Source organism: Hylobates moloch, unplaced genomic scaffold, assembly GCF_009828535.3.
Source record: "Hylobates moloch isolate HMO894 unplaced genomic scaffold, HMol_V3 SCAFFOLD_24, whole genome shotgun sequence".
NCBI classification, from domain to species: Eukaryota; Metazoa; Chordata; class Mammalia; order Primates; family Hylobatidae; genus Hylobates; species Hylobates moloch.
This window is the reverse complement of record NW_026652299.1, coordinates 1,921,025-1,943,021: the sequence shown is the minus strand read 5'-3', so window position 1 is coordinate 1,943,021 and position 21,997 is coordinate 1,921,025. Positions and strand designations below refer to the sequence as shown.

Below are 21,997 nucleotides of genomic sequence, written 5' to 3'. Positions count from 1 at the left end.
TCCACGTGAGAACATGTCGTGGCTGACTGCATTGATTTTTAGTCTGGGAGACCCTGATCAGAGAATGCAGCCACCTACGTCTGGACTTCTGACCCACAGAGCCATTGGCTGGTAAATAAATGGTGGCATTCCAGGCCGTTGTGTTCACTAATGTGCTTGATGTCATCTCAAAAGACATCTTCCTCTTCCCAGGCTTTTTCACTTTCCCGTTTCCTGCCCCTCCCCTGTTCCCCAGCCTGGGGCCCAGTGGCTGGGCCACATCAAGACAGCACGGGACCTGTCGGAATGGGTGCTCAGGGAGTGTGTCTGCTGCACTGTCACTCACCTTGTTTGATGCAGTCACTGAGGATTCTGTTTTCCTTTGGGTACGACTTGCTCAGCTGGAGGAAAGAGCAGAGCAGATCCGTTCGAAGTCCCACCTCATCCAGGTGGAGCGGGAGAAGATGCAGATGGAGCTGAGTCACAAGAGGGCTCGAGTGGAGCTGGAGAGAGCGGCCAGCACCAGTGCCAGGAACTACGAGGTGGGTTCAGGCGGGGTGAGGGTCGGCCCAGCCAGCCCCAGGAAGCAAGGGGGCTGTGCACGGTACCTGCCAGGTCGTAAGAAATCAGATCCCACTCCCTGGGAGCAAGGGAGCTGTGCACAGTGCCTGCCAGGTTATAAGAAATCTGATCCTAGTCCCTGGGAGCAAGAGGGCTGTGCACGGTACCTGCCAGGCCGTAGGAAATCAGAACCCAGCTGGCTGGAAGCCTGACATGCCCTGTGTCGTGGTTGCCAGGACATTCCTTCTGAGGCCACTCATGCTGTGGGGCAGGTATCAGTTATGCTTGATGTTCTAGAGGAGGGTGGCATGAAATGGGAACACTTGCTGTGTCTGTTCATTGAGGCTGCGATGCTGGCACAGATTCTTTTGCTGGGTCTCCTGGTTTCTTCTTCCCTCTGGAAGAACTGGAATGCAGGTCTGGCAGAAATGCCAAGTGGCGTAGGAGTGACAGGCTTAGGAGGTCATGGGGTGGATGAGGGTCTCGGGTCCGTGCTGGGTCTTGGGGTTGGAGGGCCCTAGCAAAGGGTGCTGGCCTCAGTGGCGGCTCCGTGTCGCTCCTGGCTCACCCAGGGCAGCAGGGAAAACACCCCGTCCTTGGGGAGGGAATTAGGTTTCCACTGAGTGTGCGGATCCCCTCTGCTCTGATGAACAGCACTTTGCCAGGGTTTCCGTCAGTGCTGATGAGCTGTGGAAATGCTGCCAAGGTTCAGGCAGAGTATTGGGCGGGAAGTCTCCCTGGCCTCCATGCCCTCTCTTGGCGGGTGGATGTCCAGCCCCGCCCTGACATCATGCGGTTTATTCACACACTCTCCTGGGCCCCAGAAAAATAGCTCACGTCTTCCTGGGTGTGATGCTGGTTGGATTCCTTGCCCCTGGCCTGCAGATCCTGGCTGTGGTGCATTGTGTGGGCTCTGTGAGCCTGAGGCACTGCCAGGGTGGGGGCCACTGCCTCAGGGTTGGCTCCGTTGCTGCTTTGAGAGCTGTTTTCCCTGAGAGGTGGGGCTTTTGCTCATGGCCTGGGTGGGTCCTAGGAGGGACAGTCCTGGAGGAATTGGTGGGAAGGGGAGGGAAAGGCCACAGGAATCTCCATAACTATTGAGATTCCCTTGTTAGGGGTGGAGAGATGGCACCAGGTCATTAGTCTGGAGGCAGTGTGCTCATGGCATGGCTGTGGCTCTCAGGCAGGAGGGACAGAGTGTGCAGCTGTTGGAGTTCCTCTGGGCCAAGAGTCCCTGAGGGCAGGGCCCACCCGACTCTGCCCAGGATCTCCATTGTGTGGCACAGCTTATGACATTTTATGGGTGCTCACAAATGTTGGATTGAGGGAGGGGTCATTGTAGGGTCTCCAGGAACCCTTTCTTGGGGAAATCCAAGGATGCAGGTGACTGGGCTTACACCTGGGGCTCCCTGCTGAGCTCCAGCCACCTTCTAACAGGCCTGTCCTTCCTTGCCCACAGACACAGCTGCACGGGACCCCAGGAACAGTCAGAACCAGTAGTTTTCCAATTGTTCCTTGGAGTTCCACCTGGAAATACCTATTAGGGGGTGAGACTTAAGTGTCTGAAGTCCAAGGATCTGCTGGCTGCCCTGTCTGCACTGGGACTGGCAGTACCAGGCCCGGTGCCACATCTGGCTGTGATGGTGCTGAGCGGAGCCCCGTGCCAACCCCAGCTCTTGTTCTGCATCACAGAAGGGTCTCTGGGTTGTTGTGAGGCAGCCCACAAGGGCTGGAGTCCCTCCGAGGTGTGCGGGTCAGCCTCTCTCAGAAGGCGGCCACGACTGTCACAGCTCTCCTGGGTTTTGGGCTGGAGTATCCTGGATGAGCACAGCACAAGCTCATACTCCACCCAGGCCTCTGGGAGTGCTTGGCGCTTCCCGAGGAAGGCAGGGCGAGAGGGCCCCAGAGTGCCGGGCTCCACCAGGACTCACCACCTTCACCTCCTGGGACTCCGGTACCTGGCAGTGAACTCTGGAGGGCCTGCGGGTCATTAGAATCAGGAGGTCTGAGCGTGGTTCTTGGTTATGTCCCATCCCAACCAGTGAGAGCCACATGGCCTCCCTAAGGCCAGTCGTAGGGGGTGGCTCTGGAGGTTTGTGTGAGATGGGGTGTATGTGTGGCAGATTTGAGCCCAGTGTAAACTGCTTCTGTCCGCAGCCTCCTGTCCACGCCGCCTGTCTCTGCCCCTGTTGTCTGCTCGCTGGGGGAGTGCCAGCTCACTTCAGTGCCGGCCAGAGCGTAGTTAGACAGGATTTGCTGGTGCTGTGAAAGCTCAGCTTCTCCCCAAGGTCAATGCTGAATTTTAGATTTCCCATGCCCCCTCTCCCTGCAGAGGCAACTGCTGAGCAGACGGTGTGATAAATGTGTGTGTGATCTGTGCCAAGTGCCCTTCCTGGGAGCCCTGACCTCGCACAGTGCTCACCGTCGTGGTGCCACAGCGGGGGTGCCAACGCTGGAGCTGGGTCCCAGGTCCCGTCCTGGTTCTGCCTCTGACTTGGCTGACGGGTCCTGCTCGGCTCTTTTTTGTGCCTCGGCATGTTCTGAGAGAGGCGTGGGGGTGAGGGCTCCCCGCTGACCCTCCTGTGGGCGGCATGTGGCATCTGACTCTTGCTCTCTTGACAGCGTGAGGTCGACCGCAACCAGGAGCTCCTGACGCGCATCCGGCAGCTTCAGGAGCGGGAGGCCGAGGCGGAGGAGAAGATGCAGGAGCAGCTGGAGCGCAACAGGCAGTGTCAGCAGAACCTGGACGCTGCCAGCAAGAGGCTGCGTGAGAAGGAGGACAGCCTGGCCCAGGCTGGCGAGGTGAGCGGGGCCTCTGCTGCGTGGGGCCCGCCCTCCTGGAGCTGTTTTCCCGAGGAGAGGGAGTGCATGCTGTTGTTCGCCACTGCAGCGCCGGCTTGTGTGTTCAATGGTGCTTCCCACACGGGCAGCTGCGTTTTGTGCATAGTTGTCATCAGTAGAAGTATTAATTTTCCATTCTGTAGTTTTCAGTTAAAAAGTTGAGACTTTGGGCCAGGCGTGGTGGCTCACGCCTATAATCCCAGCACTTTGGGAGGCCGAGGTGGGTGGATCGTCTGAGGTTGGGAGTTGGAGACCAGCCTGACCAACACGGTGAAACCCCGTCTCTACTAAAAATACAAAAATTAGCCAGGCGTGGTGGTGCGCACCTGTAGTCCCCACCTGTGGGACTCGGGAGGCTGAGGCAGGAGAATCGCTTGAACCCGGGAGGTGGAGGTTGCAGTGAGCTGAGATTGCACCATTGCACTCCAGCCTGGGCAACACAGTGAGACTCTGTCTCAAAAAAAAAAAAAAAAAAAGCACTTTTTTGCCTTTGTAATTATGAATTTAAATGGCTGACGAATCCGTTTTTTGTTGTTTGTGGATGTTTAGTGTGTTTGCGTTCACTTGTGTATGTATGCGACAGGTAGCCCTTCCCTCGGCCCTCGCTTCTGTTGACTTTGGACAGACACCCAGGACTGGGTTATATAAAGTCCCCAGTGACAGTGGTCTCTGTAGCGGTTGTTCTTAGAGCCCTGGCTGAGGGCTCCAGTTTCCCCGTAGCCTTCCCTGTCGTGGATGGTGGTCTTTTCTGGAAATAGCTGTTGTTTTGTCAGGAGTCTTAAGTAGGCACGTTTGGATTTGCATTTCTTTGACTGTCCACAAGGATTACAGGCATCTGATGGCGTCGGAGAATTGCCTCTGAACCAGAGCCTGTGTGAACCGCAGTCCTGGTGAAGGTTGCTTGCGTTTTAGAAACAGCCCAGACGTGGGCGCTGGTGGAAATTGGAATCTTCTGACCTCTCCTGTCCTTTTTCTGTGGCGATCAAGATTGCTGGTGCCAAGAGGAAACATGAAAATCTGCTGGCGTGGTGGGGGTGGGGTGGGTGTGCAGCGGGGGTCCTGGAGGGGTCCAGAAACTGGCCGTGGGTCCTTTCTGTGGGCGGTGCTGGGGAAGCGTGTTCAGGTTGTTCCCCCATCTGCTTCTGGAGGGAACATTGGCAGGAGAGGAGGCGTGATTGGCTCCTGAGAAGCTGCTCTTGCCTTGCCCGTGCTCTGGGTTCCAGTTCCCATGTGCTGGGCTGTGCTGGAGGTGGGCCGGGGGCTGTCCCCGCTGCCTGCGGGCACCTGTGGTTCCATGGGGGAGGGTGAGTCGTGCCCAGCACTTCATGAGGGGCAGAGGAACAGGAGACTGCAGGAGCCGCAGGGCGGTGCCCAGTGGGGTGGGGCGCGGCGAGGGGAAGATGGTGGCGCTGCAGGTGCTGCTGCTTTGGCCTGTCATGTCTAAGCCGAGATGGCAGCTCCTCAGGGAAGCCCTCCCTGCTCACTAGGCCTTGACTGCCTTCTCCTGTCACAGGGCCCTGATTGTCACGCTCCTTACTCTGGAATTATCTTATGCGCCTCTTCCTTGCCAACTGTCCGGCGTCCCCTACAACATGGGTGCCCCTGTGGGCAGGTGGGCTCGGCCCTGCATCTGGCCTTGCCCCTGGCACACGGTGTGTATTAATTGAGTTCAGAAGACCTCTGGGAGGATGTGTTTATTGTTAGTATGTTTTTAATACCTTTCTTCTTTTTTGACTCCCAGGTTGATGCTTCACTGTTGTGGTGAAGTAAACCGTACATATTGTGGGCGTGTGGGGAGGGCGCAGCCCCCATGTGGGCCTTCTCAGAGCGGCGTGGGGTGGACAGCGGTGATAGGCTTCAGCAGGTCCTGAGCTAGGCACGGGTTCTCAGGGACAAGGAAATGAGTGCTGAGGCCTCTTTGTTTGCGGAGGGTGCCGCCCAGCCAGGCCCACCCAGGTCGTTTGCTGTGTGAGTTTGCCATTGTCCTGCCCTGGGTGCGTGGTCCCCAGAGCTGACATTATGCCCATATGTTTCCGTGTGTTAACTTACAGTGACGCTTCTCAGGGTCTGTCCGGCTTTTCACATTGGCTCGACCCACGTGTTCTTTCTCTGAGGACACCTGGGGTTTTCTGAGCTTTTCCAGAGGGTTAGGGTCCTCAGAAGGTTGCCTGGTGGGGGTGGTCAGGATGAAGCGTGGCAGTTCTGTTGCATGCGGGTTCCGTGATGTCAGGCAGACCTGCTGTCCTGGAGGCTGCCAGAGGGGCTGCTGGCTTTGCTCAGGGGCCGCCTCCCCGGGGGCGCTCCTGCCCGTGCCATGCGCTCCCCTTCCAAGCGCACTGCCTCCCCAGCAGTTACAGCCCAGCCCCCTGCACAGCCTCTGTCTTTGTCCTGTTGGTTGGCCAGTGCCTTGCTGTTGTTCGAGGGCGATGTCATTAGCAAACAGCCGGCATAGTAGCATTGGGGTGGCTAGGGAGGGAGGACAGGAGCCACGGTTGGAGGGAAGACCGAAGTGATGGTGTGGTGGGTATGTGGATGCCTGGTGGGACTTTGGGAGCGTAGGACACTGGCACAGAGATTGCCAGGTGCCAGGCCTGAGAGTCCAGGCCCATCTTGGCTGGTGGGGGCTTTTGCTTCTGAAGCCGTGTCACCAAGCCTCCTTTCCAGGGGCCCTGGCTGGGGCCTGGGTCTCCTCCGTCAGCTCCTGGGTGGCTCGTGGCAGGCTCTGGGCTGTGCTGCTCTGGAGCACCAGGAGGAAGGTGGGCCCTGCGTGTGAACGTCTGCCTGACCCGCGTCCTCCAGAAGGAGGTGGCTCTGCCCCCTGGCCCTCTGCTCCCCTGCTCCCCTTGCCCCCCGCCCTCTGCCCCCCTTGCCCCCCGCCCTCTGCCCTCCTTGCCCCTCTGCCATCTGCCCCCTTACCCCTCTGCCTGATGCCCCTCTGCCCCCTTATTCCTCTGCCCCTCTGCCTCCTGCCCTGATTATAGCACGTGGGTGGTGTCCTCTCCGCTCTTCTCATCTCCATGTGCAGGCTCCTTCCACACATGGGCTCCACTCACTGAGTGGCTCTCTGGTCCCTTCTGCTTTTAGACCATCAACGCACTGAAGGGGAGGATCTCAGAACTGCAGTGGAGTGTGATGGACCAGGATATGCGGGTGAAGCGCCTGGAGTCGGAGAAGCAGGAGCTGCAGGAGCAGCTGGACCTGCAACACAAGTGGGTGGGGCCAGGGTGTGGGGTCGGGGGTCGGGTCACGTGTGGGGGCATGCGTCCTGCCTCTTGGTGGCTGGGTGGGATGTGGATGCACTCCTAGATGCTGTCCTAATTCACAGACAGTGAAGAGGGGCAGACTCTGAGGCCTCTGGAGCCAGGACCATGAGCTCAGAAAGTGTCCTGATGTTCCTGGAGCAGCATGGGGGCAGCAACTTCCTCCCCTTCCTTCTTAGAGAGGGCTCCTGCAGAGCCAGAGTTTACTTTATTTTTTGAGACAGGGTCTCACTCTGTCATCCAGCCTGGAGTGCAATGGCGTAATCATGGCTCATTGTAGCCTCAACCTCCTGGGCTCAAGTGATCCTCCTGCCTTAGCCTCCCAAGGAACTGGGTCTGCAAGCATGTGCAGTACATCTGGCTAATTTTTTTTTTTTTTTTGAGATTGAGTCTCGCTCTGTCACCTAGGCTGGATGGAGTGCAGTGGCACCATCTCGGCCACTGCAGCCTCCGCCTCCTGGCTTCAGTGATTCTCCTGCCTCAGCCTCCCGAGTAGCTGGGATTAGTTTTGCACCTGACTAATTTTAAAAAACGTTTTGTAGAGATGGTGGTCTCGCTTTGTCACCCAGGCTGGTCTTGAGCTCCTGGCCTCAAGCAATCCTCCTGCCTCAGCCTCCTAGAGTGCTGGGATCCCAGGCTGAGCCGCTGTGCCCTGCTGAGGGCTAGGTTGAAAGGGCAGCATCATGTGCCTTGGAGGTGGAGGGGTCGTGGCTGGGAAGGGATGTCCAGGCACAGGGCTGAGCCGAGGCACAGACGTGAGAGTCTTGTCTGGAGGTGCGGTCTGGAGACTGTGGGCACCTTCTGCAGACTTGGACCCTTCCCTCAGCAGATGTCGTATTAGGAGAGTTCTAGTTCTGTAGTAGAGAGGAGAGGTCATTCCTGGGTGGGGCCCTGCCGCAGCTGCACCGGGGCTGGGGGTTGCTGCAGTCAGGTGAGAGCTGTGGGTGCCACTGTTGGAGAGGACCTTGCAGGTGGCCTGGGCTCACTACGCACCCCATCTGGATGAGCAGACTGAGGCCTGAGAGCCAGCCCACAGGGGCTGGGGCCTGGGACTTTGGGGTACCCATGCAGTGGAGTGTGTGTGTGGGGGGGTCTGTGCCGCGGGGGGTCCTGAACCTTGGGGTGGGAGTGAACGTGTGTGGGTCTGTGCTGGGGTGGGTCTCAGGCTGAGGAGAATTGTTGGCTTTGCCACATGCCTGTTTCTGTGTGTGATGTATTTTTCCTTCAATAGAAAATGCCAGGAAGCCAATCAGAAAATCCAGGAACTCCAGGCCAGCCAGGAAGCAAGAGCAGACCACGAGCAGCAGATTAAGGTGAGTCACTCCGTGTCAGTGCCTTGTGGACATCCCTGTGGTGGCCTTGACTCTCCTGCCCCTGTTGGCCTTTCTGTGCTGGTGCCGAGCTCCGTGGTCCTTCTGTGAGGTTAGCTGCTGCCCTGTGTGCTGGGCACTGTGCTGGGCACCAGGGATGCCGCGGTGAATGAGGCAAATGCTTCCGCTCTCGGGAGCGTATATTCTAGAGGAGGGAGACTGACCACAAACACCAAGAGCAAATGTCTGTGTGTGTGATGACGTCACGTGCTGATGAGTGTGAGAAGATGCTACAGGCATAGAGAGGTTGAGAAAGCTGCCCACAGTTGCACAGCTGGAGCTGGGTCTCAGTCTGGGCGTCTGACTCAAGCTTAGGCTGTGCCATTTCCCTGTGGAGGACGTGCCAGGGAGACGTTGACTCCAGATTCCTTTCCTGCCTCCTGTTGCCTGGAGAGCAGCCTCCAGACCCTGTGCTCTGGCTGTGCCCTCTCAGCCCCTATGCACCCTCACCTCCATGCTTCACACCAGCTCTTCCTGGCTGCAGAGCTGACCGGCACCCCCAACCTAGCCTCTGCCATGTCCCCTCCTGGTGGTGGTCCCTGGCCTCTCACAGCCCTCTGCCCACCTCTCAGGATTTTCTGGCTGGCAGGGCGATGGACTCTGTTAGTGTTTGTTGAATGACCATCTGGTTTGGTCGTGGTTTCATACTCTGCCTGTTCAGTGACTTGCTGCTCCACAGATGCCAGCTGTCTGTGTCCTAAGGGGACTGGGTACCGTAGGGAAAAGCCTGTCCTCACTGTTGGAAAGACTGAGCTGTCACACGTGCTGCTAGAGTGGCAGAAGTGGGCTTGACATGGGAGGGGTGGGATGTTTTACCATGAAGTGCCATCCTGGACCAGACTTGAGATAGACTTTCGCTCCTGGAGAGCTCCCCGAGGGCAGGTGGTGAGCACAGCAGGCCGGTGGTGTGCAGTGTGAATGCCAGCTCCCAATGCACGGGGGGCTGGGAGGACAGCGCTGGGAAGAGCTGCCCTGGAGTGGACGCTGAGGCTCAGTATTGGAAGCAGCTTCGAGGCCCCTGGTGCAGCCCAGGAAGGCCTCCCACAGGAGAGTCCTGAGGCAGGGAGGCTGCCGAGGACCTGCGGCAGTTTAGCAGAGGAACTTTGTGACCTTAGTGACTTTAATTTTTAATGGATGGTATTTTCTAGAACAATTTTAGGTTCACAGCAAAATGAGCAGAAGGTAAAGCTCCTGTGTACCCCCTGCTCCCCCCTCCTACACACGCAGCCTCCCCTGGTAGAGTGGAGCACATGTGACGGTGATGAACCTGCCTAGACACATCAGTGTCACGCAGAGTCCACAGGTCACGCGAGGGTCACTCTTGGAGTGGGACAGTGTATGGTTCGGGCAGATGTAAAATGTTCTATATTTGCCGTTAGAGTGTCACACAGAAAAGTTTTACTGCCTAAAAATCCTCTCTGCTCCCCCAGTCAATCCCTGCCTCTCTCGTTCTGAGCCCTTGAGAACCCCCGCCTTTCCCAGAACGTCCTGTGGTTGGATCCTGCAGTGCATGTAGCCGTTGCAGACTGGTTTCTTTCTCTTAGTCGTGTGCATGTGATTTTCTCCAGGTCTCTTCGTGGCTCATTTTCCCCTTCTTCTCTGTCCCTGGCCTCCATCAGGATCTGGAGCAGAAGCTGTCCCTGCAAGAGCAGGATGCAGCGATTGTGAAGAACATGAAGTCTGAGCTGGTGCGGCTCCCTAGGCTGGAACGGGAGCTGAAGCAGCTGCGGGAGGAGAGCGCGCGCTTGCGGTGAGGGGTTGCGGGGGATGGGGCAGCCGCCTCGAGTGAGTCTCGGTTTGTGCGCATGGAGCCCGCCTTGCAGACCCTGTAGGGGCAGGGCTCCCGGGCTCTTGGCCTTATCCCTGGGGTGTGTGGCTATTTGAGCGACTCTTTGTGGCACTGCCAGGGAGATGAGAGAGACCAACGGGCTGCTCCAGGAAGAGCTGGAAGGGCTGCAGAGGAAGCTGGGGCGCCAGGAGAAGATGCAGGAGACGCTGGTTGGCTTGGAGCTGGAGAACGAGGTGAGGGCCTGTGTGGTGTGCGGTTCCTGTGGGTGTCCTCTGCCCTGCCTGGAGGAGCCTCGGTATTGTGGTCACACCCACCAGCTGCTCACCTACAAGATGGAGGTTGCTGTGATGGTATGGGAGGCAGAATCGTGGTCCCCAGAGAGGTCCATGCCTCATCCCCAGAGCCTGTGAACATAGCACCTTCCCTGGCAGGGCGAATGAGGTGACTGGTTAGCTGGCCCACGGCGGGGAAGGGCTCCTGGGCCATCCTGGGGGCTCAGAGTGACGTGAGAGGGACTTGGCAGCTCTTGCTGGGTGTGGAGATGGAGGAGGGGCCACAAGCCAAGGAATGTGGGTGCCTCTGGAAGCTGGAAAGAGCAGGGAAGTGGACTCTCCCCTGGAATCTGCAGAAGGAACACATCCCTGCCAACACCATGATTCCAGCTCGGGGAGACCCGTTTTGCATTTCTGAACTAAAGTACTATAAAATATTACATTTGTGGGCTTTTTTTTTTTTTTGAGATAGAGTCTCACCCTGTCCCCAGGCTGGAATGCAATGGTGCGATCCCGGCTTGCTGCAACCTCCGCCTCCTGGGTACAAGCGATTCTCCTGCCTCAGCCTCCTGAGTAGCTGGGACTCCAGGCGCCGCCACCACACCCAGCTAATGTTTATATTTTTAGTAGAGACGGGGCTTCACCGTGTGGGCCAGGATGGTCTTGATCTCTTGGAACTCGTGATCCACCCGCCTCGGCCTCCTAAAGTGCTGGGATTATAGACGTGAGCCACCGCCCCTGGCCGGGCTTTTTAAATATTAAAAATTATTTTTGTAGAGATGGGGTCTCCCTGTGTTGCCCAGGCTGGTCCTGAACTCCTGGGCTCAAGTGATCCTCCCGCCTTTGCCTCCCAAAGTGCTGAGATGACAGGCGTGAGCCTCTGTGCCACACCGATTTGTGTTGTTTGAAGCCACTTAGTTTGTGGTGATCTGTTTCGGTTGCAGCAGGGAACTGGTACAGAGGGTGAGTCAGAGTGCGTGTGGCACTGTGAGGACTAGGGCTGGCAGGGCCCTGTACTGGGGGTCTTCTGCCTTCACCGTGGCAGTTGGTAGGAAGATTTCAGTGCTGGAAAGCATCCTGCAGTCTTGTTGCGGGCAGAGGAGGAAACAGGTTCAGAGAAGCTCCCTCTCTTGCCCGGTGCACAGCAAATTTGGACCAGAATTTAGGCCTTCTGGCCCCTGCCTGGGTCCTCTGTCTTTCACGCCCCTTCCCTGTGGCCACAGCCACTCCCCTCTGTGCCTGGCACACCTGTGCCGCCTTTCTCCGGTGGTTGTGGGGCCTGGCAGGAGAGCAGACTCCATCTACAGTGCTCTGCAGCTGCCCACCTGTCTGGCTGGCCACTTCCAGAGTCCCCCTTGGGTGGCGTGGCGTTTCTGTCCTCTTCAGAGCTGTGATACAGCCAAGGTCTTTTTGGGGCCTTGGCCCTGTGACCCGCGGTGAGGTGGCTCCCTGCCAGTGGGGGTGTCCGGCAGGGACTCTTCTCTCAGATGCTGGGTTCTGTCGGAGCTTAGCCTGAAAAGACAGCTCTCATGAGACATCCTTTTCTCTCTCCCGCGGTGTAATTTATTGTTTGATGGTTGAAGAGTTGGGGCTCTCAAGCCACACTCTGTAGTTGGGTGCTTGCTGCTCCATGGCCCTGGGCCAGCTCCTTCACCTCCCTGTCCGTCTCCCTGTCTGCACAGGAAGGAGTGGTGCTGGCTGCCTTGTCGGGCCTGTGAGGCTCACATGAGTCTATGCAAAGTGCTCAGAGGAGCGCCTGGCGCGTAGAGAATGTTCTGTAGCGTTGGCTGTCATATAGTTACTAGTCAAGTGCATGCCTGTGCATAGGAGGGGCTCTGAGAATACCTGACCGACTTGCCGAGTGGAGCGTTGATAACAGCATGGTGCTTGGCCCTGGGTGGAGGTGAAGCAAGGCCAGAACAAAGGCACAGAGTCCCTGCCCTCAGATTGCTTCCATCCTAGAAGGGTCGTGAGACTCACCTCTTTGGGATGAGGCTCAGCGTGGGACAGGCGTGTGACACAGAGGGGTGGGCTGGCCTGTAGGCAGTGATGTCACCCTCCCTCATGCCCCAGGGTGGCTGCTCTCCTCTCCTGGGGCCTGCTGGTCCTGGTCTGCTGTGTGATGGTGGGAAGTTTGGCTCCAGGACTGAGTCTGTCTGCTCCAGGGCTTGGCTCCCTGAGGAGCCCCTGGAAGATGGGGGAGGGATGAGTCCTCATAGCTCAAGCACCTGAGGCTGCTCCCTGGGGTACAGTCAACCCCAGGATCCTTTCTGAAGCTGTCTGCCTTCTCCCTCCACGGCCACACATTGCTTTTAGCTTGCTGGGATTCATACTTGAATTTATGGGGCCAGGAAGGAGTGAGGCAGGAAGTGCCAGTGTGGCTTCTGCAGTTGGGGAATAATAACCTGGCCGCTTCCAAGCAGACTTGGAGCATGTGGCGCCCAGCTCAGAGATGAGGGCAGGCTCTCCTGAGAGGTCAGGGACTTAGCGCCATGATCATTATTGTCAGTCTTATGTGATAATCCTGTGGCAGGTGATGATGGGGTCTGTGCTTTTGTTGTATTTTCAGAGGCTGCTGGCCAAGCTGCAAAGCTGGGAGAGACTGGACCAGACCACCGGCCTGAGCATCAGGTAGGGAGGGGCAGGTGCCTCGGGGTCCCGCCTTCTTTGAAGGGTCGTCGGGGAAGAGCAGAGCCTGCTCACTAGCGCTGTCTCCAGCCAGGCATCTCTGTGGCTGGTGGGGGGCATTTGTCCCGGGCTGCTCAGGTTTAATGAGGCCTTTCCCAGCGGGTGGCGCAGTGGAACCGAGCGACTCATCCTGCTGAAGCCTTAGTAACATCTCCATTGAGAAGCAGAATATCCACAGCAAACCAGTGGCAGGCGTCTGATTGCCCTGCGTTGCGGGGCTTTGTGAAAGGACTCTTTTTGGTGTGTACTGAGGAAGTAATTGCTTTTGGGGGAAATCATTTTAGGGAACTGTAACCAGTGGAGATGAACTGAGTTTTTAGAATTAAGAAAAACCGACTGTATTAGGCTGTTCTTGCATTGCTATAAAGAAATACTGGAGACTGGGTAATGATGAAGAGAAGAAGGTGGAATTGGCTCACGCTTCTGCAGCTGTACAGGAAGCATGGTGCTGGCATCTGCTTGGCTTCTAGTGAAGCCACAGGGAGCTTTCAGTCATGGCGGAAGGTGAAGGGGGAACAGGCACGCCACATGGCGAAAGCAGGAGCGAGAGAGCGAGAGAACGAGCGAGCATGAGTAGTGTTGGGAGGGAGGTGCCACGCACTTCTAAATGACCAGATCTCATGAGAACTCACTATCATGAAGACAGACCCAAGCTATGAGGGATCCGCCCCAGGATCCAAACACTTCCCACCGGGCCCCACTTCCAGCACTGGGGATTACAATTCACCATGAGGTTTGGGGCAGGGACACAGATCCAAACGGTTCTCACCCACCATAGTGGAAGACGATTGTCTTGTGCTTGTAGCAGCCTCTTCACCCAGTCTGTGCCAAGCTGAGTGCCAGCACGTGGGTGGAGGTATGTGGGGTGGAGCTGCTGGGGGACCACCTGGATGCTGGGGATGGTATTCTTATAGACAGGTAGCTGGAGCGTTCCCAGGTCTGGTCCTGTCTGTCCTCCTGCCCCATCCATCCCAGGGCCCTGCGCTCATCTTTCTCCAGCAGCTGCTCAGTTGGCCCCTGCCCTTCAGCCGCTGTGTGCCTGCAGGTGACTGCCTCTTGGCAGCCCTGGTCTGGGCCCCCCTTCCTGGTTGTCCTGTGTGCACCGGGTCTCGAGGAGGTGCAGGAGCGATGCTTTTGAAGGAGCCATCGGAGCCCGGGGCTCAGGGCCTGTGGTGCGGGTGCCGAGGCGGCCTCTTGTTGTGTTTGCTTGTGAGATTTCAAGGCTTCCCGCTTCTTGCCTGTCTTTCCTGCTGTTCTTGGAAACTAGGCTGAGACTGAGACTCTCTGAAAGAGCTATCCTTTGACCACACCGTCCGACTGCTGGTTCTGGAATCCACTACCTTCTCATCAGCATTACTGGCTTCAGTTCTCTGTCACCTGAAAGTGCCTCTTCATTTTCTTTGAGCTTTGCTAAGTGAGAGCACAGTCCAGGCTGCTGTCTCCTCTTGAACTCCCCCTGTAGAACACAGACTTCAGTAGGGCCGGCCTCAGCGGGGCCTAAATGCTTTGTGCTTCTGTCTGTTCTCTGGGCTTATTAATTGCTTGGAAGGCGACCCTTCTGCTCCCAGGCATACTCTGGCCAGATGAGAAACCTCTGTGACTTCTTTCCTGTGAAGGGACATCAGAGGCCCCCACGTGCCTGATGGGCCCGGCCCTGCTGGAGTGTCCAGTGTGCAGTTTGCCCCGGGGCACCGGGTGTCAGTCAGACACCAGACCTGGTGCAGCTGGCTGCTGTCTCTGGCTGGTTTCAAAGTACTGTGGCTCCTTTTGGCCCTGTTCCCACATCTGAGCGCCCTGCCTGGGCATGGCTTGTGTGAGGGCGAGCTGGCATGGGCGTGGCCAGCATGAGGGCAAGCTGGCCCGGGGGTTCTGCCTGCCTGTGTGTTCTGTGTTCACTCTGCCCTCCCTGGTGGCCAGGCCCTGGATGAGGGAGAGGAGGGGTTGGTCTGCAGGGCTGGTGGAGGTGGGCTGCCTGTGCCCACCACCAGCTTAAAGTGGGTGGGAGGCAAGTGGCATGCATGTGTGGTGCCCTGCAGCTTTGATGAGGAACATAGACAGTGCTTCGGAGGCTGGATTCAAGGCCCTCCCCCCCCACCCCCTGTCACCAACAGTAAGACCTGTGTCAAGTCACTGCGCTGCTCTGGGCCAGCGTTCTCTTTATTGAAAGGGGGACATGGAGCTCTTCTCCCCAACTGCGTGTGAAGATCCGACGTGATCGTGTACTTATGGAGGGCCTTGTGAGTTGGAGAGGGCTGGTGCGAGCGTCCTCTCTGAGCAGCCGGAGGCTGATGGCCAGGAAGGCAGATGGAGCCGTCCTCACTGTGGGGGTTGACCCCTAGTCTCCTGTGTTGGCCTTGGCCATGGGCCTGGTAGGGGGCAGGTTTCCTCACGTGCTGGGTTGCCTGCCATGCCTGGGCCCCTTCAGGGCTCCCCGCCGCTCCTTGCGTCGTGCTCCACAGGGCGGGTGTCTGAGTGTGGTTCTGCATCAGGCCCGGATCTCGGGTGACTCACGCTCGACGTCAGTGGGGGTGGTGCTCATGCCGCAGTCCATGGGAATGCAGGCTGGCGGTGCTGAATACAGCTCATAGAATCACCGGGAGGGTTTGGTAAATGTGTGCATTTCTGGCTGCGCACAGTGGCTCACACCTGTAATCCCAGTGGTTTGGGAGGCTGCAGCAGGGGGATTGCTCGAGCCTAGATGTTTGAGATTAGCCTGGGGAACGTAGTTGAGACCCTGTTTGTACCAAAAACAAAACAAAACAAAACAAAACAAAACAAAAATTAGCTGTTCTCAGTGGTGTGCACCTGTAGTCCCAGCTATTCAGGAGGCTAAGGTGGGAGGATCACCTGAGCCCAGGAGGTCAAGGCTGCAGTGAGCTGTGATTGCACCACTGCACTCCAGTGACTGAGTGAGTCCCTGTCTCTAAAAAACAAAAACAAAAACCAGAGTAGATTTCTGAGTAAACCTGAGATGCACTGGGCTTTCTTTTCTGTTTTTAGGGACCAGGTTTGGGGTAGTTCTTAGGGATTTCTGAAGCCCATGTCTGGCAGCATTAAATGTGGTGATGAAGTGGGCAACAGGGACACAGATGCGGTGAGAAGCTGGGGCCATGGGGGCCACGGGGGCCACGGCTGCCGCTTGTGGTCCCTGTGGGAGGGCTGAGTGCACTTGCCGTTCGTGTGTGGAGACATGCGTGCCTCTGTGGGCGAGCTTGGGGATCCCCTTCTCTCAGCCATGGGGACCTGAGGTGACATCAGATGTCCTGGAAGCAGAGGGCTCTGTGGCTGGGTGTGCCCTGGGCCTGTGCCGGGTGGGCTGGCGTCTGCTTGCCTTCGGGCCCAGGCTTTGCTGGGATTTGGGGCTTGCCGAGGCCCCGGCCCTGTGGGTGTGGAGGAGCTGCTGCCACTAGGTGGTGCCCCCACCTTGGTGATCCTTCCCACAGCGGCTTCCCTTGGGTCTCTCTGGCCTGGTGGACCGCTGCTGTCCCACCATGGGACTTGCTTGCTGACACCGGGGTTTTGGTCGATGGGGATATGAGGGGCTTGTGGCCACTGTTCCTGACTGCCTTCAGGGGGGCGCTTCTGGCTGTCCCATGCCTGCCTGCCTTGTTTCTGACCAGTGTCCTGGGGCCCTCAGGCCTGTGGGCTGTGGGCTGTGAGCTCCTGGCGTTGAGGCCAGACGTCCTCTGCGTGGGCCCTTCCGTAAGGACAGGGCGCTGACGTCCTGCAGTCCTCAGAGGGCTCTTCTCCTCGCCCTGGGCTTGGATGAACCCTGACTGAGCTCCAGGAGAGAGTGGCCTGGTCACCCTCTTCCCCATGTGGGGCTTCTTATGTCTTAGGAGAGGAGGGTGCAGGCTGGCTGGGGTGAGTCAGTGAAACCATGGGAAGACCCTGTGGAACGAGGTCCTTATGTGTCACACAGACCTGGGCACATGTGATGTGTGCAGCACACGGGGTCCTGCAGGCTGGGGGCATGTTAGTTTCTACGACTTTGAAGTCACAGGCAGGGAGGGACACAGTGTGTGGATGAGCCTGCCTGAACACACATGTGGGGAAGGGCAGGATGCCAGTGCTAGGAATGTGGTGTGGACACCCTCATCCTTAGGGTGCTGGAAGTTGGGCTGAGGGAGTTAACAGCAGTGCGAGGCATGTGTCTGGAGGCAGCGATGTGATCAGCTTGGTCTCCCAGGAGCGTGGTCTGTCTTGGGGAATGACTTACGGGTGAGGAAAGTGGATGCCAGCACACACCCTTTGAGGTACATGTCATCCTCTGCAAGACCTCAGGGGCACAGGAGGAGAAGGAGGAGTAATAGAGAGAGGCCAGTGGGAAAGGTGGTGTGAGGCTGGAGGCCATCTGGGAATGCAGGGTGCTTGCTTCTCTTTGGAAAATCACCTGTTTCAGTAGAATGAAAGGGGGTGCAGGCCACCTCCATAGGCGAACAGCACAACCATTTGTAACAATCCAAAACTCGTTTGTGATTGAAAATTCTCAGCAAGCTAGGAAGGGAAGAGAACTTCCTCAACCAGGAAAAAGACACCTGCAGAAAACCACAGCTGATATAATACAAGGTGAGACTGGCTGCATCCCTGACACGGAGACCAGGCAGAGTGTCTCTTCCCATCACCCCTGGTTGCACTGTACTGGAGATCGTCACCAGTATAATTAGGGAAGCAAAAGGGAAAGATGGACAGACTGGAAAGGAGGGAGTAAAACTACCTGGAGACAACATAATTATCTATAGAAATTCCCAGGGAATAAATGACAAGCCAGTAGGACTAAACCGCGAGGTTTACAGGGTCACGGGATACAAGGACGATGTACCAAAATAGGTTATGTTTCTGTATACTAGCAGTGAGCCACTCGAAGTACATACCACATGTGATGGCATCAAAGTCCTTGAAATATTAGGAATGCATATAAGAAAATCTGTGTAAGATTTGTACACTGAGAAGTTTAAGACGCAACTGAGACATTAAAGATCACCTAATGTAGAAAAGTGGAGACATTGTGAGAGGAGAAATGAACTCTTTTCCCCCCTGCTCTCACACAGCCTCTCACACCAGATACTGGAAGGTTTCCCCCACACCAAGCAGTTCTCCGGGGGTCACCAGCTGGGTGTCTTGCAGCCTCATCTGCACACTGTCTGCCTGGAGTTCCATCAGCTTCCACCGGGTCAGGGCCCAGTCCCACATGTCTGTGCCCCCTTCAGATTCCAGGTGCAAGGAGCTGGCCGGCACCTCTGCTTCGTTTTACCGTGTTCTTCTCTTCCTCTTTCACTGACGTCAGCTGTACTTCTGACTGACAGGCTATTAAACGAGGCTCCTGCTACCCACTCCTTGGGTTTCATTAATTTGCTAGTGTGGCTCACAGAACTCAGGAAGACGCTTTGTTATGTTTAGTCATGTGTTATAAAGGATGTTACGAATAATACAGTGAACAGGTTGGCAGAGTGAGGTATGGGGAGAGGTGCGGAGCTTCCATGCCCTCTCTGGGCACACCACCCTCCAGGAGCCTCCGTGTGTGCAGCTCTGAACCCTGGGCTTGTTTATGGGTTTTTATGGAGGCTTCATCACAGAGGCGTGATTGATTACACCATTGGCCGTTGGAAATCAACTCACCCTTTGGCCCCTCTCCCCTCCTAGGAGGTTGAGGGGTGGGACTCAAAGTCCCAACCCTCTAATCCCACGTTGGTGTTTCGGATGACCACCCTATCTGAAGCTGCCTGGGGGCTGCCAACCAGCACTCAGCTCATTAGTTCACAAGAGACACTCTTCTCACTCCAGATAAGGAGCTGCATGTATGTCAGGGAACAGAAAGACCAAATATATTTTAGAGTATCATAAAGGTACTGTGGTCGTGTATTGGAAGATTCATTATTGTTAAGATGGCAGTTTGCTCAAATTGACCCAGATATAGTCCCAATCAAAGCCCCAGCAGAAATTGATGAACTGATCTCTAAAATTTTTTTTTTTTTTTTTTTTTCTGAGATGGAATCTCACTCTGTCACCCAGACTGGAGTGCAGTGGCATGATCTTGGCTCACTGCAACCTCTGCCTCCTGGGTTCAAGCGATTCTCCTGCCTCAGCCTCCCCAGTAGCTGGGACTACAGGCATGGACCACCATGCTTAGCTAATTTTTGTATTTTTAGTAGAGACGGGGTTTCGCCATGTTGGCCAGGCTGGTCTTGAACTCCTGACCTCAAGTGATCCACCCGCCTTGGCCTCCCAAAGTTCTGGGATTACAGGCGTGAGCCACTGCGCCCGGCTGACAATTTCTAAAATTTCTATGGGAATGTAAAGCACCTATAAATTGTTACAGCCATAACAGTTTCGAAAAAGAACAAGTTATACGGCTTACACTGGCCAATTTCAAGACACGTTGTAAATTGCATAAATCGAGACACTGTGGTATTAAGTATAGACATATGTAAATCAACAGAACAGAGTAGAACATTCAGAAATGATTGAAGAATACAATGTTGATTGTTGTCAGAGTGTCCAGGTAGTTCAGTGGGAGAAAGAATCTTTTCACTGTGCGTGGCAAACCAGTAGGCTGTTCGTGGTGAGGATGAGCCTTAACACCTGCCTCATGCTGGACACAAGATTTAACTCAAATGACGCAGAGACCTATGTGTAAAAGTCACAAAATCTGGAAGCTAGGGTTTGGCAAAGAGGTCTTATGATACAACGAGCATGAACCGTAAATGAAAAAATTGATAAATTAGACTTCATCAAAATTGAAAACTTCTGCTCTCAAAAGACACAAAGTGAAAAGGCAGACCATAGACTAGGGAAATATTTGCGAGATATTAACATGTATCTGACCAACGATGTGCTCCAGGATAGAGAAAGAACTCTTGCAAATTAGTAAGATTACCATAGTTTAGAAAATGGCCAGAAGGCTTTTAACAGATACTTTATTTATTTTTTTGATGATGGAATCTCGCTCTGTCGCCCAGGCTGGAGTACAGTGGCACGATCTTGGCTCACTGCAACCTCCGCCTCCCAGGTTCAAGCAATCCTCCAGCCTCAGCCTCCTGAGTAGCTGGGGTTCCAGGCATGCACCACCACACCCGGCTAATTTTTGTGTTTTAATAGAGACAGGTTTCACCATGTTGGCCAGGCTAGTCTCAAACTCCTGACCTCAGGTGATCTGCCTGCCTTGGCCTCCCAAAGTGCTGGGATTACAGGTGTAAGCCACTGCACCCGGCCTGCTTTTAACAGATAGTTTACAAGAGAAGGTATATAGATGGTAAATAAGGACATGAAAAGATGGTCAACATTGTTAGTTATTAGGGGAATGCAAATTAAGACTCTAATCGCCCGACAGGGTTCTTCTTGCTGCCCAGAAAGCCAATGCACCGAGAACGGCAGGTGTGGCAGCAGAGAGGGAGTTTAATGATTGCAGAGCCAGCCGAGGGAGGTGGACGGGAGATAACTCTCACATCTGTCTCCCTGAGAATTCGGAGGCGATGGCTTGAGGGTGTTTTGGCGGGTAGTGGCCTAGGGAGTGGTGAATGCTGGTTGGTTGTGCTGGGGATGCAATCATAGGGGTGTCAGGACTGTCTCCGTGCAGCTGAGTCAGTTCCTGGGAGGTGGGGCCACAGGTCCAGGTGGCATCTCTTGATCTGCTGAAATGCTAAATCTGAAAAATATCCCAAAGACCAGTTTTTTAGGTTTCACAGCAGTGATGTCTGTAGGAGCCGTTAAGGAAGTTCCGAATCTGACAACATCTGGTTATGTGACTCCGGGCAGCAGGCACTGTAGAAGTGCAAGCTAAGTAAGCACTGACAGGCCGTAGTTTACCTGTGCCTGTTCTTTAGCAAAGTTCAGGCCCCTGTAGTAATGCCAGTCTTAATCTCCAAACAAGGACGGGTGTCATTTTTCCTTGCCTTGAAGTTTAACTATAAACTACATTCGTCTCATAGTTATCTTGGCCTCTGTATTAGAATAAGAAAAAAAAAAAAAAGATCCTGTGAGGTTAGAAGCAAGACGGAGTCAGTAATGTAGATTTCTCTCGTTACTTAGAATTCTGTCAAGGCGGTTTCAAGACCACAGTGAAATGCCACTAGGCACCCAATAAAATGGCTAAAATTAAGCAGACTGACCATCCTGACTGCTGGCAGAGATGCAGAGCAGCCAGGCCTGTTGCCCCTGGGAGTAGGAAGTGGTGTGGCCACTTTGGAAATGGTTTGGTAGCTTTGTACACACTTACGGTATGACCCTGCAGTTCCATTCCTCGGTATTTAACCTAAGAGAAACCCAAGAGAAAATGTGGCCTCATGAAAACTTGTACAGGAATGTTTGTAGGAGCCTTATTCTAATAGTCTGAGAGCGGGAACAACTCAGGTGCCTGTCAGCAGGTGAAGGGATGCGTGGACCGTGGTGTCTCCACACAGTGTAATGCGCGGTAGCGGCGGTGCTTGGAAACATGAACGGGTCTCTCTTGCTGAGTGAAGGAAGGCAGACTTACTGAGTTTCTACTTACTATACCATCCCACTGATTTGAACTTTTTAAAAAGGTAAAACTGAACAACAGTGACAGAAAGCAGGTCAGTGATCCCTGGAGTCTCGTGCTGGGATATGATTGGGGTCTTATGGGGTGCTAGAAATACCCTTTGGCATAACGGAGGTGATCGCTGCACAGGTGTACACGCAGCAAAGCTCATGACAGTGCTCTTGTCAAACTGTTCACGTATGCAGATCATACCTCACTCAAGCTGGCATTTCAACAGCAGACGGTCAGCTCTTCGGATTAGCTGTGAGGGGAAGGAAAATTCCTTAGTGGCGACTTGGACTGAGTTGGAGAGTGGCCTGGGGGTACTGTTTAAGCCAGCCTTCATTTGGGGAGGGAGCCATCCCCTGAGTTTATAGAAGGCCTACGGCCATGGCTGCCTGCACCTCCTGGGTCTTTGGCGCGTCACAGGAGTGCTGTGAGGAGTGGCAGCAAGTGGGGTCAGGTGCAGGCTGCAGAGGGTCAAGGAGTTTCACATTTGATTAAAAGCAGAACAAGCTACATAAATGCAAACGAATGGAATGAAAAGTGGAACGTGGTCTTCCTTTCCTGCCCTCCCTGGTGACCTCACTCAGGGCTGGGTGCCCCGTGTCACAGCTTCCTGGCCATCGTCACCTTGTGTTCTCAGTATTCCTGGGGGCCTGTTCCAGAATAGAACTGATTGCCCTGGATGTGGGCAGCAGGGCATGCTGTGCTTGGCCCCAGTTCGTCCTTCTAGGCAA

General features: G+C 55.4%; 1 protein-coding gene across 3 annotated transcripts in view; it reads left to right on the top strand.

Moving 5' to 3' along the window:
* MAD1L1 (mitotic arrest deficient 1 like 1) overlaps window positions 1-21,997 on the top strand; it is a 405,930-nt gene that overhangs the window by 7,211 nt on the left and 376,722 nt on the right. For all 3 annotated transcript variants that reach the window (XM_032145960.2, XM_032145959.2, XM_058434334.1), the window contains exons 4-10: window positions 381-521; window positions 3,163-3,342; window positions 6,466-6,590; window positions 7,873-7,954; window positions 9,631-9,761; window positions 9,919-10,033; window positions 12,642-12,703. In XM_032145960.2, coding sequence (XP_032001851.1) covers window positions 381-521; window positions 3,163-3,342; window positions 6,466-6,590; window positions 7,873-7,954; window positions 9,631-9,761; window positions 9,919-10,033; window positions 12,642-12,703 — 836 coding nt within the window. The remainder of the gene's footprint in view (window positions 1-380; window positions 522-3,162; window positions 3,343-6,465; window positions 6,591-7,872; window positions 7,955-9,630; window positions 9,762-9,918; window positions 10,034-12,641; window positions 12,704-21,997) is intronic.